General features: G+C 37.3%; 1 protein-coding gene across 4 annotated transcripts in view; it reads left to right on the top strand.

The window, feature by feature from the left end:
• Oma1 (OMA1 zinc metallopeptidase) overlaps positions 1-13,084 on the top strand; it is a 58,801-nt gene that overhangs the window by 29,620 nt on the left and 16,097 nt on the right. For all 4 annotated transcript variants that reach the window (XM_069987151.1, XM_069987152.1, XM_069987154.1 and 1 more), the window contains one exon: positions 7,883-8,032. In XM_069987151.1, coding sequence (XP_069843252.1) covers positions 7,883-8,032 — 150 coding nt within the window. The remainder of the gene's footprint in view (positions 1-7,882; positions 8,033-13,084) is intronic.

Raw genomic sequence — 13,084 nt, 5'->3', positions numbered from 1 at the left:
TGGCTTGCTTTGCTTACTATGATTTCCAGGTCTGTACATTTCCTTGCAAATGAGATATTTTTATTTTTTCTTTATGGCTGAATAATATTCACACACATATATATGTATGTATGTATGTATGTATTATGTCACATATTTTTGATTCAGTCTTCATGTTCTTGGGCATCTGAGTTGCTTCCAGAGCTTAGTTATTAATGAATAGTGCTACAGTGAACATGGGGTGTGCACATGTCTCTGGTTTATCCTGATCTGTAATCCTTTTGATATTTGCTGAAGAGTGGCATTGTTGGATCATAGGGTAGGTGTATTTACAGGTTTTGAGGAAACTCCAAATTGGCTCTTATTTTCACAGTGTCCACACTAGTGGTGAATGAGGATTTCTTTTTCACATCTCACTCAAATTTCTTGTGTTCTTTTTAAATTTTTAAAATTTAAATTTTTTTGTGTATATTGTTATTGTAAAAATACTGTGCAGAGGGGTTATAGTTACATGAGTAAGGTAATAAATACATTTCCTATTGAGTATTGTTACCTCCTCCTTCGTTTTTCCTCTACCATCCCCCCCTCCCAACTTGTAAAGTTCATTTTCAACATAGTGTCTTGTATATCACATTGTTACAATGGGTCAACCTGAATCCTTATTTCAGCATTTTGTTATTTCCCTTTCCCCTCTCCAAATTAGAAAAATGTATTTACAAGATGCAGGGCACTGGAATAAAATACAGTGAAAACAGGGGTTAAACCATGGGTAAGAACGTAGAAAAGAAACAAAAATGCTTTTATCAGATAATGGAAGTAAAATGCAGGGAGCCTGGCTGCACTTGCTGCATGGAAAGCAGAAAATGTTTCTCCCCACTCTCCTGCCATTCCTTCTCACTTTATCCCGTTATACTAAAATAAATCCTTGCTAAAAAAATTTGGGGAGAAAAAGAAACAAGATGGAGTTATGATAAGGAATCTTTATCAGCGTAAATATGAATGGTATATTTCACTGTGCCTAACACCTGAAAAATTATTTTGCTCATGACATTTTTCTGTGAAGGTTAGAAGAGAATAAAAGAAAGAAAGAGGAAGCATGTGATATGACTTAATTCTGATCAACCAACAATGATAGGCCAATTAGTGAAGGGAAAATGAATAGAATCCTCAAAGTTACCCTGTCACAATTCTCTTGTATACCTACCTCAGTATTCCATTGGTTTTCCAATAGCTTTCCTTACAGTCCTCACCTCACTCTTTTCCAAATTCTGCTTTCTTCCAATCCTCTGTCACCACAGGAGTGAGCATTTTGCCTGCATGTCATCTACCAGTGTTTCAGCAAACACTCACTATTTATCATATATGAGTTACTGTATAAGTATTTAAAAAACAACAACAAAAATCACATGGTACGTTATAAATTCATGGCCATGTTGACTGGTACATTTTTTCCAGGCTCATTGTTACTCATATTGGAAAGACAAGTCTAGGCCAGTTACTCTCGCAGGCCTGGATATATCACTCCCCAAATTAATGACTCACGATTGTTTATTTACATTACATAGGAAATATGGTTCATTAAGAAATTTGTCAGAGGGCTGGGAAGGTGGCTCAGTGGTAGAGCGCTTGCCTTGCATGCCTGAGGCCCTGGGTTCGATTCCTCAGCACCACATAAGCAAAATGAAAAAAGCCGGAAGTGGCGCTATGGCTCAAGTGGTAGAGCGCTAGCCTTGAGCTGAAGAGCTGAGGGACAGCGCCCAGGCCCAGAGTTCAGGCCCCACGACCGGACCCAAAAAAAAAAAAAAGAAATTTGTCAGAATCTCTGTGTGCTTAGGTTGGGCTAGTAAATTTCACAGTCAGATTACAGTAGTGTGGGGCAGCTCTTTCTTTGGAGACGGTTCATAGGGAATGTGTGTGAGCCTTTTCTCTGGCCATTTGAGTGTATTTGCTGGTGAATCCTATCAGACTCTATGTCATTGTTTGTGGCTTGGGAGGGAAGAAAGTGAGGTTTTTCTATTTATTATGGTTACTTTTATTAAGAACCTCAAGTCTTCTTTTTCAATATCATATACTAAACCTTTCTGAGATCCTTGAACTGTGGGGGAAGCATTTCAGTGCAGTTCTGATGTACGGGCTTTAGAACTAGGCTGTCCAAGTTTGAGAATTTGCTTTGCCAGAGTACCATTTTGCTGTAAGCAAGTTATTTTTCCTTTTGTGTCTCAACTTCCTCATCTATATCACAGGAACAGTAGTTAATCCTGTCTCATAAAACTAATATGATTAAAGTCCTTAGAGTACCACACTTCAAAAAAAATTTAAAGTATTTCATTTCCTCTTCTCTGTTTCACAATAATTATCTCAAACTTAACTTTTGATTCCCCTTATCTGCTGATGATTTACTCTTCCTTTTGTCAGTAAATGTACTACTTTGTATTCAGTTGCATTAAAAAAAAAACTTTTAATTCTCCTCTTAATGTTTTAACGTTTAATCAAGTTTCCTGGTGGCAACTTATACGTTTTCACCCCACTATGCTATCTTGTACCTAGACTCCTGCACCCATCTCTTTACAGGTTGATTGATTCCATTCATTCATCTTTTTCTGTTCTCTACTCTGTTACAACAAAAAGTAGGTCTACTAGGCTGGGATACTCACTTTCCTAAGGTAAGACTTAAATGCACATTGGCCAGCATTTACATTGGCTTTTTCTGGGCTGATCAGCACTCTACTTCTGATGGATAATAGTCTTTTGTGCATGGGTTACGATCATCAGAAAACAGATTTTACAAATTCTCTTTTTTGTTACATTGCTGTTATCAATTGGACATATATTTTTAGTATGCTTATTATCTGCTAGGTTGTAAGAATACACAATACCTTCATAGAAGTCGGATTTTAAGTAGGAGACATAGACATTCAATAAAAATTCTAACAAAAGGCACAGAGGAGACATCCAGCCTTTGGGAAAGTATGGTGAAGAGATGTCTGTGGAATGGGTTGAGAAAGAAAGATGCAAAGTTCAGCTCTGCAAAGAGTATCCTCTGAGAGAAATAGGTTCACAGAGGCAGGGGTGGGGGTGAGGTGGCTGGCATGCCAACCATGCTCACAGGCAAGAAAAACCGTGATCTAATCCAGGAACTGAAAATTCAGTATGGTGAAATACAGACACAGTTCTAGAGCAACAGTGACAGAGTAAAACTGAAATGTAGGCAGGGCTCTCTTGTTTTCATTTCCAAGGATTTTAGACCTTCTCTAGTGCAGAGATTAGGATTTTAGGTTCCCAGCTCTTTGAGCTTTTATCTTCCTCATGACTGTAGGGAAATCATGTAACCTATTTTAGGCTTTTTTCTAGTCTGAGAAATGGGAATTTACCTCAAATAATTATTTTTTCATAACTATTTTTCATAACTTGGACTTTGTTATTTTTGTGGCTTGTATCCATTTTTATACATTGGTACATCAGACTGTGTGCATGCGTGCGTGCGTGAGTGCATGTGTGTGTGTGTGTGTGTGTGTGTGTGTGTGTGTGTGTGTGTGTGTGTGTGTGTGTGTGTGTCTCCACGGGTAATCCCCATGGAGATTCGTGGCTTAAATCTAGTGCTCTAACACTGAGCACCTCCCATCAGATTCTCAGATTCGTGGATTAAATCTAGTGCTCTAACACTGAGCACCTCCCATCAGATTCTCTAGGCTTCTTGTCATTTAATATTCAAGTCATGTTACTTAATTCTACTTTTCCTAATTCTCTCCTCACTAGGCAACCTTCTGGTTAGAGCAAGGCTTTCATCGTCACGTTCCTAAAAGAGAAAGAATGTGCTGTGCACTTTGTAGTTATTTCTGTAAATTAATAAGCTGGAATTCTGATTTTATATCAGTCATATGAGCTTGGTCAGTGGGAACAGTTCCTGAGAGCTATGGCTGTCTGTCCTGTGCTATTCCCCTGGATTTATGAGGTTTCAAGGCCCAGGGCCAAGCAAATGTTAGAAAATTCCCTAAAACGAAGTTACCCAGCAGAGCTCATTCACCCTCCTGAAGGTTCTTTCTTCTGCTCTGCTGTTAATGAGTATATTTTACATGATGATATTTTTAACCAGTCTTTAAACTTCTCATTTTCATGATCTCTTAATTATGAGAATCATGAGAATTATTAATGAGTTAATAATTACTAGTTGGACTATGGTGTCTGGTTATCACCTGACCAAAAAAATTCTATGCATTATTTTGGTAGTGGTGCATATTTATTTGTCACTGTAAGGAAACTTGGATACTTTATAGTCATTTCAGAAATGCCCTTTTAAAATTAATTTTACAACCAAGTAAACCATTCATTTTTGAGAATTCATTATTTATATGTGAAAAGGAAAGCTAATTTTCTTTTAGTGATTCTAAACTTGGGCAGTCTCTTAGGAGAACGGTATGTATGATTATTTTTGATTGTGACACCGATTATGGACAGATTACTTTGTTTAATGGGTGGGAACTAGGTTTGAAAAATACTCTAAGGTGTCTTGGAATGCTCTCACAGGGAGGAATTGTCCAGATGCCAGAAGTTACAATGCTCCTTCTGGGAAACACGCACTGCTGGTTTCTTCAAATAACCTGATATAACTATGCCAGTAGCACCATCTAGTGAGCAAATTGAGTAACAAACAGAATCTAGTTTCACCACAGAAATAAGAAATAAGGGGGAAAAAAACCCCAAATTTCTAAGCTTTATGTAAAATAGTAGATTATGGAATCACAGGCTTTTGGAGCAGGAAGGAAACTGGGAGCTGATTTCTCCTTTTCTTGGTAAGAATCCAGAGTCCACAGAAGTGTATCTGTTCACCTAATAACATACCTAGTTAGTAGCAAGACCTTCCAGTCTCGTTTTCCCAGAAAGTATTCTGAGCTCTCATGACAGCGAACTGCCCTGTTTTTGCTATCAGAATTATGTTGGCCTTATGAAAGGTATTTGGATATATTCCCTTCTCTTTGATATATATGTGTATATATATATATATATGTACATATATACATATATACACACATATATAAATACACACACATACACACACACATATATATATATATATACATAGACACACACATATATCTATAGAAATGTTTGCAAAAGATTGGCTTTAGTCCCTTAAAACTCTGGTAGAATTTATCCCCTTAATGGGAGACTTTTCTATTACTGATTCAGACTTACATTGATCTGGTTAGAAAAAATGCTTGATATAATTTTAGTGTTCTTACAGTTACTGAGATTTGTTTTGTGTTCTAACATTTGATCTAGCCTGGTGAATGCATTGTATGTCCTGAGAAGAATGTGTATTTTGTTGCTGTGGATGCTTATTCACTCCATTTGGTCTATGTGTTGTTCAAGCTCAGTGTTTTCTTATTCATCTTCTGTCTGGATGATCTGTTCATTTTGAAAGTGTGAGGTATTGAAGTGTCCCTCTATTGCTATATTCCATTATCACTCCCTTTAGGTCCTTTAATGTTTCCTTTATGTATTTAGGGGCTCTGATGTTGGATGCAAACACATTTACAATTATTATATCCTCTTGATGAATTGATCTCTTTAAAACTGTATCCTTTCTTTGTTCCTTTTTATACTTTCCAACTTGAAATATATTTTGCCTGATGAAAGTATAGCTTCCTTGCTCTCTTTTGGTTTCTGATTTTGCTGAATATCTTTTTCCTAACTCTTCACTTTCTATCTGTATGTGTCCTTAAAAGTCAGGTCAAATTCTTAGACTCTAAATGAAGACTGGTTGGATCAGGTTTCATTTTTGATAATGTTTGTGCTCTGTACTGCAATAGTATGTCTAAATGTTCATGCTGGTTCTAATAAAGAATCACTAATTAATAAATTAATTTGAAAATAAATCAGGCTCTTGTTAGCAGTGTATAGTTGGGTCTTGTTTTTATTTTTATTTTTAGATAATCCACCCAGTGCTGTCTTTTTTCCCCACACTTTTTTTTAATTGTGAAAATACCGTACATTGGGGTTGCAATTAGATGAGCAAGGTAATGAATACATTTCTTATCAAGCATTGTTGCCTCCTCCTTTTTTTTCCCCTTCCCAATCCTTCCCATCTCCCCCCACCCCCATGCTGTCCTTTTTTTTTTAACATTTAAATCCATTTACATATAAGGCATTATTGATAGGTAAGGACTTAGTCTACTTTGCTAGTTGTTTTGTGGATACTTAATTTCTTCCACTCTTACTATATTCTTTGTGCATTGATAGTTTTCTGTAGCGGTGTGCTTTCCATTCTGTTTTTGTTTTATGCTCGTACTAGAGATTTTTGCTTTATAGTTGACATGAGGCTTATTTTTTGACAATGAATTTCAAGCTGATAATAAGTTAATTTTTATTATATTCAAGGACTGTACATTTTTACCCCTCCTTCCATTTGAAGTGCTTGGTTAATTTTTTCATTTCAGAAGGAATCCTATCGCAGTTCATTTTAGCTATAATTCTTATGAATAGTTGTGTCTTTCAACCTTTTTAATAAGGATGGTTATACACCATCATTAAAATTCTACAATATTCGAAGTATGTTTTAGTTTAACATATATCACTGGTTTGTCTTTTGTATATTTCATCTTATTGATTAGCAGCTTTTCATTTCAGTTTAAAGAGCTCCCTTAAAAAATTCCTATAAGAAAAGTCTAGTGATAATGAACTCCTTTTGTTTTTGCTTGTCTTAGAACATTTTTATTCTGAAAGACATCATTGCTGTATAAATTTATTATTGATTAGCAGGATTTTCCCTTTATCACTTTAAATATACAGCCATTTCACTGTCTCATGGAGAGAGTTTCTGTTGAGACATCTACCTGAAGTTGTATTGAAATCTATCTGCAGTTGTATTGAGACTCATTTTTTTTCAATATGATATGTCTCTTATCTCTTGCTGCTATTGAAATTCTTTCTTTCTTTTGTGAGTTGATTATTATGTCATGGTGTGCTCCTCCTTAAATCAGATTTGATTGATGACCGATGTACCTCCTGCATATGTTTTCCTCTTCTTTTTCTTCCCTCCCTCCCTCCCTCCCTCCCTCCCTCCCTCCCTCCCTCCCTTCCTTCCTTTCTTCCTTCCTTCCTTCCTTCCTTCCCCTTTCCATTCTCTTTCTTTTTCCGTCACTTCTCCCCCCTCCTTTCTTCCCTTTTTTTCCTTTTCCTTCCCTCTTTCCCTCCCCCTTCCTCTTTTCCCTTCTCTTCTTCTTCCTTACTTTCTTTTCTTTTCTTTTTTTGTATTTGTTCTGGGACTTGAACAGGATCTTTGTACTGTCCCTGAGCTTTTATGCTGAAGGCTAGCACTATACCACTTGAGCCACAGTTTTATTTCTGGCTCTTTTTAAAATTTTTTTTCAGATAGAAGTCTTAATTAAAGATAAGAGTCGCATAGACTTCTCTGCTCTGACTGGCCTCAAACCAGTATCCTCAGCACTTAGCCTCCTGAGTAGCTAAGATTTTAGGTATGAGCTACCACCACCTGGCTCTTCATTTTTCTTTTTACAGGGTCTTGCTATGTAGTTCTGCCTGTCTTAGAATTCACAATCTCCTGTCTCATCCTCCCAAGTTTATAGGTATGTGCCACCATGCCTGTCTGGCTAAGATAAATTTTTTTTCTTTTTTTTGGGTCCGGTTGTGGGGCCTGAACTCTGGGCCTGGACGCTGTTCCTCAGCTCTTCAGCTCAAGGCTAGTGCTCTACCACTTGAGCCACAGCGCCACTTCCGGCTTTTTTCTTATTGTGTATGTGGTGCTGAGGAATCGAACCCAGGGCCTCATGCATGCAAGGCAAGCACTCTACCCCTGAGCCACCTTCCCAGCCCCCTAAGATAAATTTTTAAGCATGTTTTTGTAACTAAGCTCACTTTGTGCTTTTATTAATGTTGATTTCAGGCTTGTGTGGATGTAAGAGCCAGTTCAGTGTTTTGGCAGCAAATGGAGTTTGCAGAAAGCCTTCATGGTCATCCCAAATTGCCAGAATGGTTATCTACACACCCTTCTCATGGAAATCGAGCTGAACACTTGGATAGACTTATACCACAGGTGAGTAGCATATATAAGGCAAGAATTTCATTTACCAAATCCTTTATTGTTAATGCTGCTGCTACTTTTGCACAGTAAAAAAGAGTTCTAGCATGTCAACTGTTTTGATTACTATATTAATGGAATATCAGTTTTCAAAGGAAAGGGTTGCAAGGGTTTTCTTTCCCCAAATCTTGGAGAGTAAATTACTAAATACACTTGGCTTTTCTCAGTGATGAAGACTTAACCCTTTAGAATCTGACTTTTAATTTTAATTGATTTGATAGAAGTTTGAAATTTGAGGCATAATTTTTCAATACATTGATCATAATTTAATTTTTCCTTGGTAGAGGAAAGCTTTTTGTTTGAAATACCACTTAATGAATAGAAGTTTGGATCGATTCAGCTGTTTTAGAAAAAAATTCCTCATGTCAAGTGACATGTAGCTATTTTTACATAGAGTTAATAGATCAAGCTTTTGCCAAGTAATTTTCACTATCCTCTGAAAATCTGTTGATTTGTTACATCATTCAAAACATTTTCTGTGGCTTCCACATTAGTACAAAATGGGTATCAGACACAAGTCGGCCAGGTACCACACTCCTTCAATTTCATTTGCACTAAATTTGCTAGTTATTTATGAAAGCAGAACATTCTTTAGTGATTGTAGAATTGGTACTGAATTACTTGCTCAAGGACAGCTCAGGAGATTCAGGTGTGTTCAGTATATCTTCAGATTTACTCCATCAAATATTGCGTCCTTGTTAAGGTACAAAGAGAAATAAGATGTGTTTTTGATACTCATATGATGCTAAGTCCAAAATGATTCATACAAGGGGTATGATTCTTAAAAGTAGAAATATAGTAGCATGTAGTTGTAAGGCTGAAGAATGTTCATTGAGTTCTGGATAAAAAACAAGCACAAGATTTATTTATTTATGCAGTTGATCAATATTTATAGATATTATTTGCTAATCTATCATTGTTTGCTCTATTGCTAGGAATGAGTAAGAATGGAACAACCTCTGTTTTCCTGGAGCTAGAATCCCAGTTAAATAATGTATCCTGATAACAAACATAGAGTATGTCAAGTATCAGTAAGCATGTTGGGAAAAACAAAGTAGGTAGAAGGATAGGCGGCAAAAAGGGATGCTATTGAACAGACTCTGTAATGATTTAATAAAGAGCAAGTCCTATAGATATTTGTAGGAAGAAACTTTCAGGCTAGAGAAAACAGTTAATGCAGAGGACCTGAAATGAGAGTATGTGTGTTGTATTCAGAAATAGCAAGGAAGACATGGGCTGAATGGAGCAAGGAGGTGGGGATGAGAGGGGAGAAATCGGTCCAAGGTGACATCCAGAGGGACCAGGACATGGAAGATCATTTCAGGTATCATCAGGACTTGGCATTTACTTCAAGCCAGTACAGCATTTTAAATGGAGGTGTGACGATGGGTCTTGTGCTCTGTAGTGATCACAGTGTGGACAAGAGTCCAGGCAGGAGGTGAATGTAAGAATCCTGGTAAGAGATGACGTGTAGAAACAGAAGAGCGGGTCAGGAGGGGTCAGATTCTGAGTTTATTTAGAAAGAAATGATGATAGGATTTTGGTAATTCCAGCATACTTTGTACCTTTTTTGAGTATTTGGGACAATAAAGCATGACTTCTTAACACATTTTGTTTCATTTGGCTACTATAACTTAAGACCATGGACTGAAAGGTTAATAAATAATAGAAATGGCTTTCTCCCTGGAGAACCTCAGCTCAGTTTGCCAGCAGATTTGGTGTCCAGTGAGGGCCCACTTTCTAGTTCATAGACTGCTTGCTTCACAAGGTAAAAGGACAAAGGAGTTCTCTAGAGGATTATCTACTTGCATTTTGGAGACCAGGCCTTGATATGTTCCTCTGGCTGCATTGAACTTATCATGCTACTTCTCTGTTCTTCTGATGTTGGTGAAATTTACCTGAGTAATGTGTAGTGATCTTCAAAAGCCTGTGTAAGCCAAGAACAATGGATGTTTTATCTGTAACTGACTGAGTATTGTACCGTACCTTTAAGAGTTTTCTTTCTGCTGATTGGGAGCCATGGATCTTTTTTTTTTTTTTTTTTAATTGTGAAAATACTGTACAGAGGGATTACAATTACATGGGCAAGATAGTGAGTACATTTCTTATCAAGCACTGTTGCCTCCTCCTCTCCTTTGTTTCCCCTTCCCATCCCTACCACCTCTCCCTGCTTGCCAAAGTTGTAGTTTGTTTTTCGACCTAACGTCTTGTACATCTCTGTGTTGCAATGGGTCCACCTGTATCCCTATTTAAACAATTTGTTTTTTCCCTTCCCCTCCACAAATTATACCAACATCAAAGCTATCAGCACAACTATGTTTATTGCAGCATTATTTACCATAGCTAAGATCTGGAACCAACCCAGATGCCCCTCAGTAGATGAATGGATCAAGAAAATGTGGTATATATACACAATGGAATTCTATGCCTCCATCAGAAAGAATGACATTGCCCCATTTGTTAGGAAATGGAAAGACTTGAAAAAATTATATTAAGTGAAGTAAGTCCAAAGAAACATAGGTCCCATGGTTTCCCTTATTTGCAATTACTAGTATATGTCTGAAACAAGCAGATACGGTCAGTTAAGTTGATGTTAGGTGAAATTAACCCCAAGATAAGGACTCAAATTTTTTTCTTTCTTGCAATTGTTTCTAACATATTTATAAGATGATTTCTTTGTTGCTTTGTATGTCCCTCCCTCACAGTATAACCCCTGTTTTCACTGTATTTGATGTTGGGAGCAATGGATCTTATAGCTAAGCCACAGACTTTATATTAGAGCCACAGACCTTATAGCACCTAGGAAATCTCAGCCTGTCTCTAAAGCCACAACAAATATATGATTTCTTTATAATTCTAAAAATATATGGTTAAAATGAATGAATTCTATCTACTAGCCAACTTTGAAACTTAGATTCTAAGTTTTGAAGTTGTAATTTAATCAAATTGATGAAGATTTTCAGAGAGGTTAAAGAAATGTGCTGTAGAGAAGTCTGTAAAATAATAGTGGGTTGTCTGGGTGCTGGTGACTTATGCTTATAATCCTAGCTACTTAGGAGGCTGAGATGGAAGGATCACAGTTGAAGCCATCCAGGACAAGAAAGTCCATCAGACTCTAATCTCCAAGTAACCAGTAAAACTAAGAGGTGAAGGTATAGCTCAAATGGTAGAGCACTAGCTGGGAGCAGAAAAAGAATATGAAGCCCTGGGTTCAAGTGTCAGTACTGAGACCCACACACCACACACACACACACACACACACACACACACACACACACACACACACACACACAAATAATAATAGGTTGATTAGTGAATATGGAGAAAAACTGGTTAGAGAAACAAATGTTGCTTGAGAGCCAAGAAAAAATGTAGGAGGCATTTTACTTCTAAAAATAAACTATCCCAGTTCAGAAATTTAATTTGAAAACCTTAGATAAATTCCTTATATTCGTCCCCCCCCAAGTGATTAAATTCAATTTGAAAGCAATAAAATTCTATTACAATATTGGGACTAACTCAGTGATTGAAGTAAAACTGGTTGTTAGTGCAAGGGTATGTTGTTAATTAGAATACACAGTCATAACTCAAAGATTGGAATTCTCTTCTATCATAGTTCTAATTTCTGTAATGAAGCAAAGCAGTTCCTTTGGCAGTATATGGAATTATATGAGTCTGTATGCTACTAAAGACTACATTTTAGAGTTTTATATAGGGTGTTATTTTCCTAGTTAAATGAGTACAGTGTTATATTCAACCATGGAGGCGCCTGTCCTTTTGATGTTTTGTATTCTCAGACATGGCTTACTTAAGTGGCATATGCTTGAAAGTACTTGTAGGCCAAGTATAGTGGCTTACACTGTAATCCCCATTACTCAGGAGACTGAGGTCAGAAGAAGTTTGGTTCAAAGACAGCCTGGGCAAAAGTTAGTGAGACCATCTTAATATTCTGGGCTGGAGTGTTAGAAACCTGTCATCACAACTGCTTAAGAGGCCACAGGTAGGGAGATTGTCCTGGACAAAAAGCAAGACCCTGTCTACGAATAACCTAGAAACAAAAAGGGCTGGAGGTTTGACTCAAGTGGTAAAAGTGCTTGCAAGACCCTGAGTTCAAACTCCAGTTCCCCACCCTCATCTCCTCTTGAAAAGATCAGCAGAGCATGGAGAAGCCTGGCCAACAATAATAGTTTTGGTCACTCCAAAGATGTGATGGCTAAAGATCTGAAACTGGACTACTGGGACAAATTTACCAGGAGTTGTGTAGAGAACGAGATATAGGGCAGAATAACATGAAAGTATCTATTGCCACATTTAATTGGAAGAGAAGGTCAGTGCCTATTGTGGATCTGATTCATAGAAGAAACCAAGGTTCTGTGGTTCTGTGATGAGAACACAGATTTTGGTAACCATAACTTTTTAATTAACTGAATATTTTACTATAATCTTTCTGGATTTCAAAAATGTATTATTAGTTATCATAGTATGTCAGCATTTAAGATATTTTAAACTTATATTTTATGTATTCAACTAATGTTATCAATTGCTTGTTTATGCCACGTAGCAGGTGTTATAGGCAGATAGACAAAGATCTGCTCTCACAGTGCTTATTCTAAATAGGAAATGTGGGGAGAGGTGGGTCTCTGGTGTCTCTTCTTACAAGGGCACTAATCCCATTAGTGACCCCACCCATTAAGACCCCACCCTTATTAACCATAATTGCCTTCTTTAGTTTCCATCTCTAGATATGTTCACCTTGGGAGCTAAGGCTTCAAAATATGAACGTGGGTTTAATGGACAGGTAATCTGTGAGCCGAGATGAGCAGTGCTGGAAGAGCAGCTTCAAACGAGTTAGTCAGAGAAGTTGAGCCCTGTGGGAACTCTTGCTTTTACACAGAGATGGAGTGCTGGTGGAGGGTTTCAGCAGACCAGCCTAGTAGCAGGCCTGGTTTGTTCATGGAAGGCTGGGATCTGTAGATCCTGCAGAGCAGTATAGTTGTATCATTTTAT

The sequence above is a fragment of the Dipodomys merriami genome, unplaced genomic scaffold (genome assembly GCF_024711535.1).
Source record: "Dipodomys merriami isolate MVZ:Mamm:240054 unplaced genomic scaffold, mDipMer1.0.p SCAF_34, whole genome shotgun sequence".
NCBI classification, from domain to species: Eukaryota; Metazoa; Chordata; class Mammalia; order Rodentia; family Heteromyidae; genus Dipodomys; species Dipodomys merriami.
The sequence above is the reverse complement of the archived record's forward strand: the minus strand, read 5'-3'. Positions and strand labels throughout refer to the sequence as shown.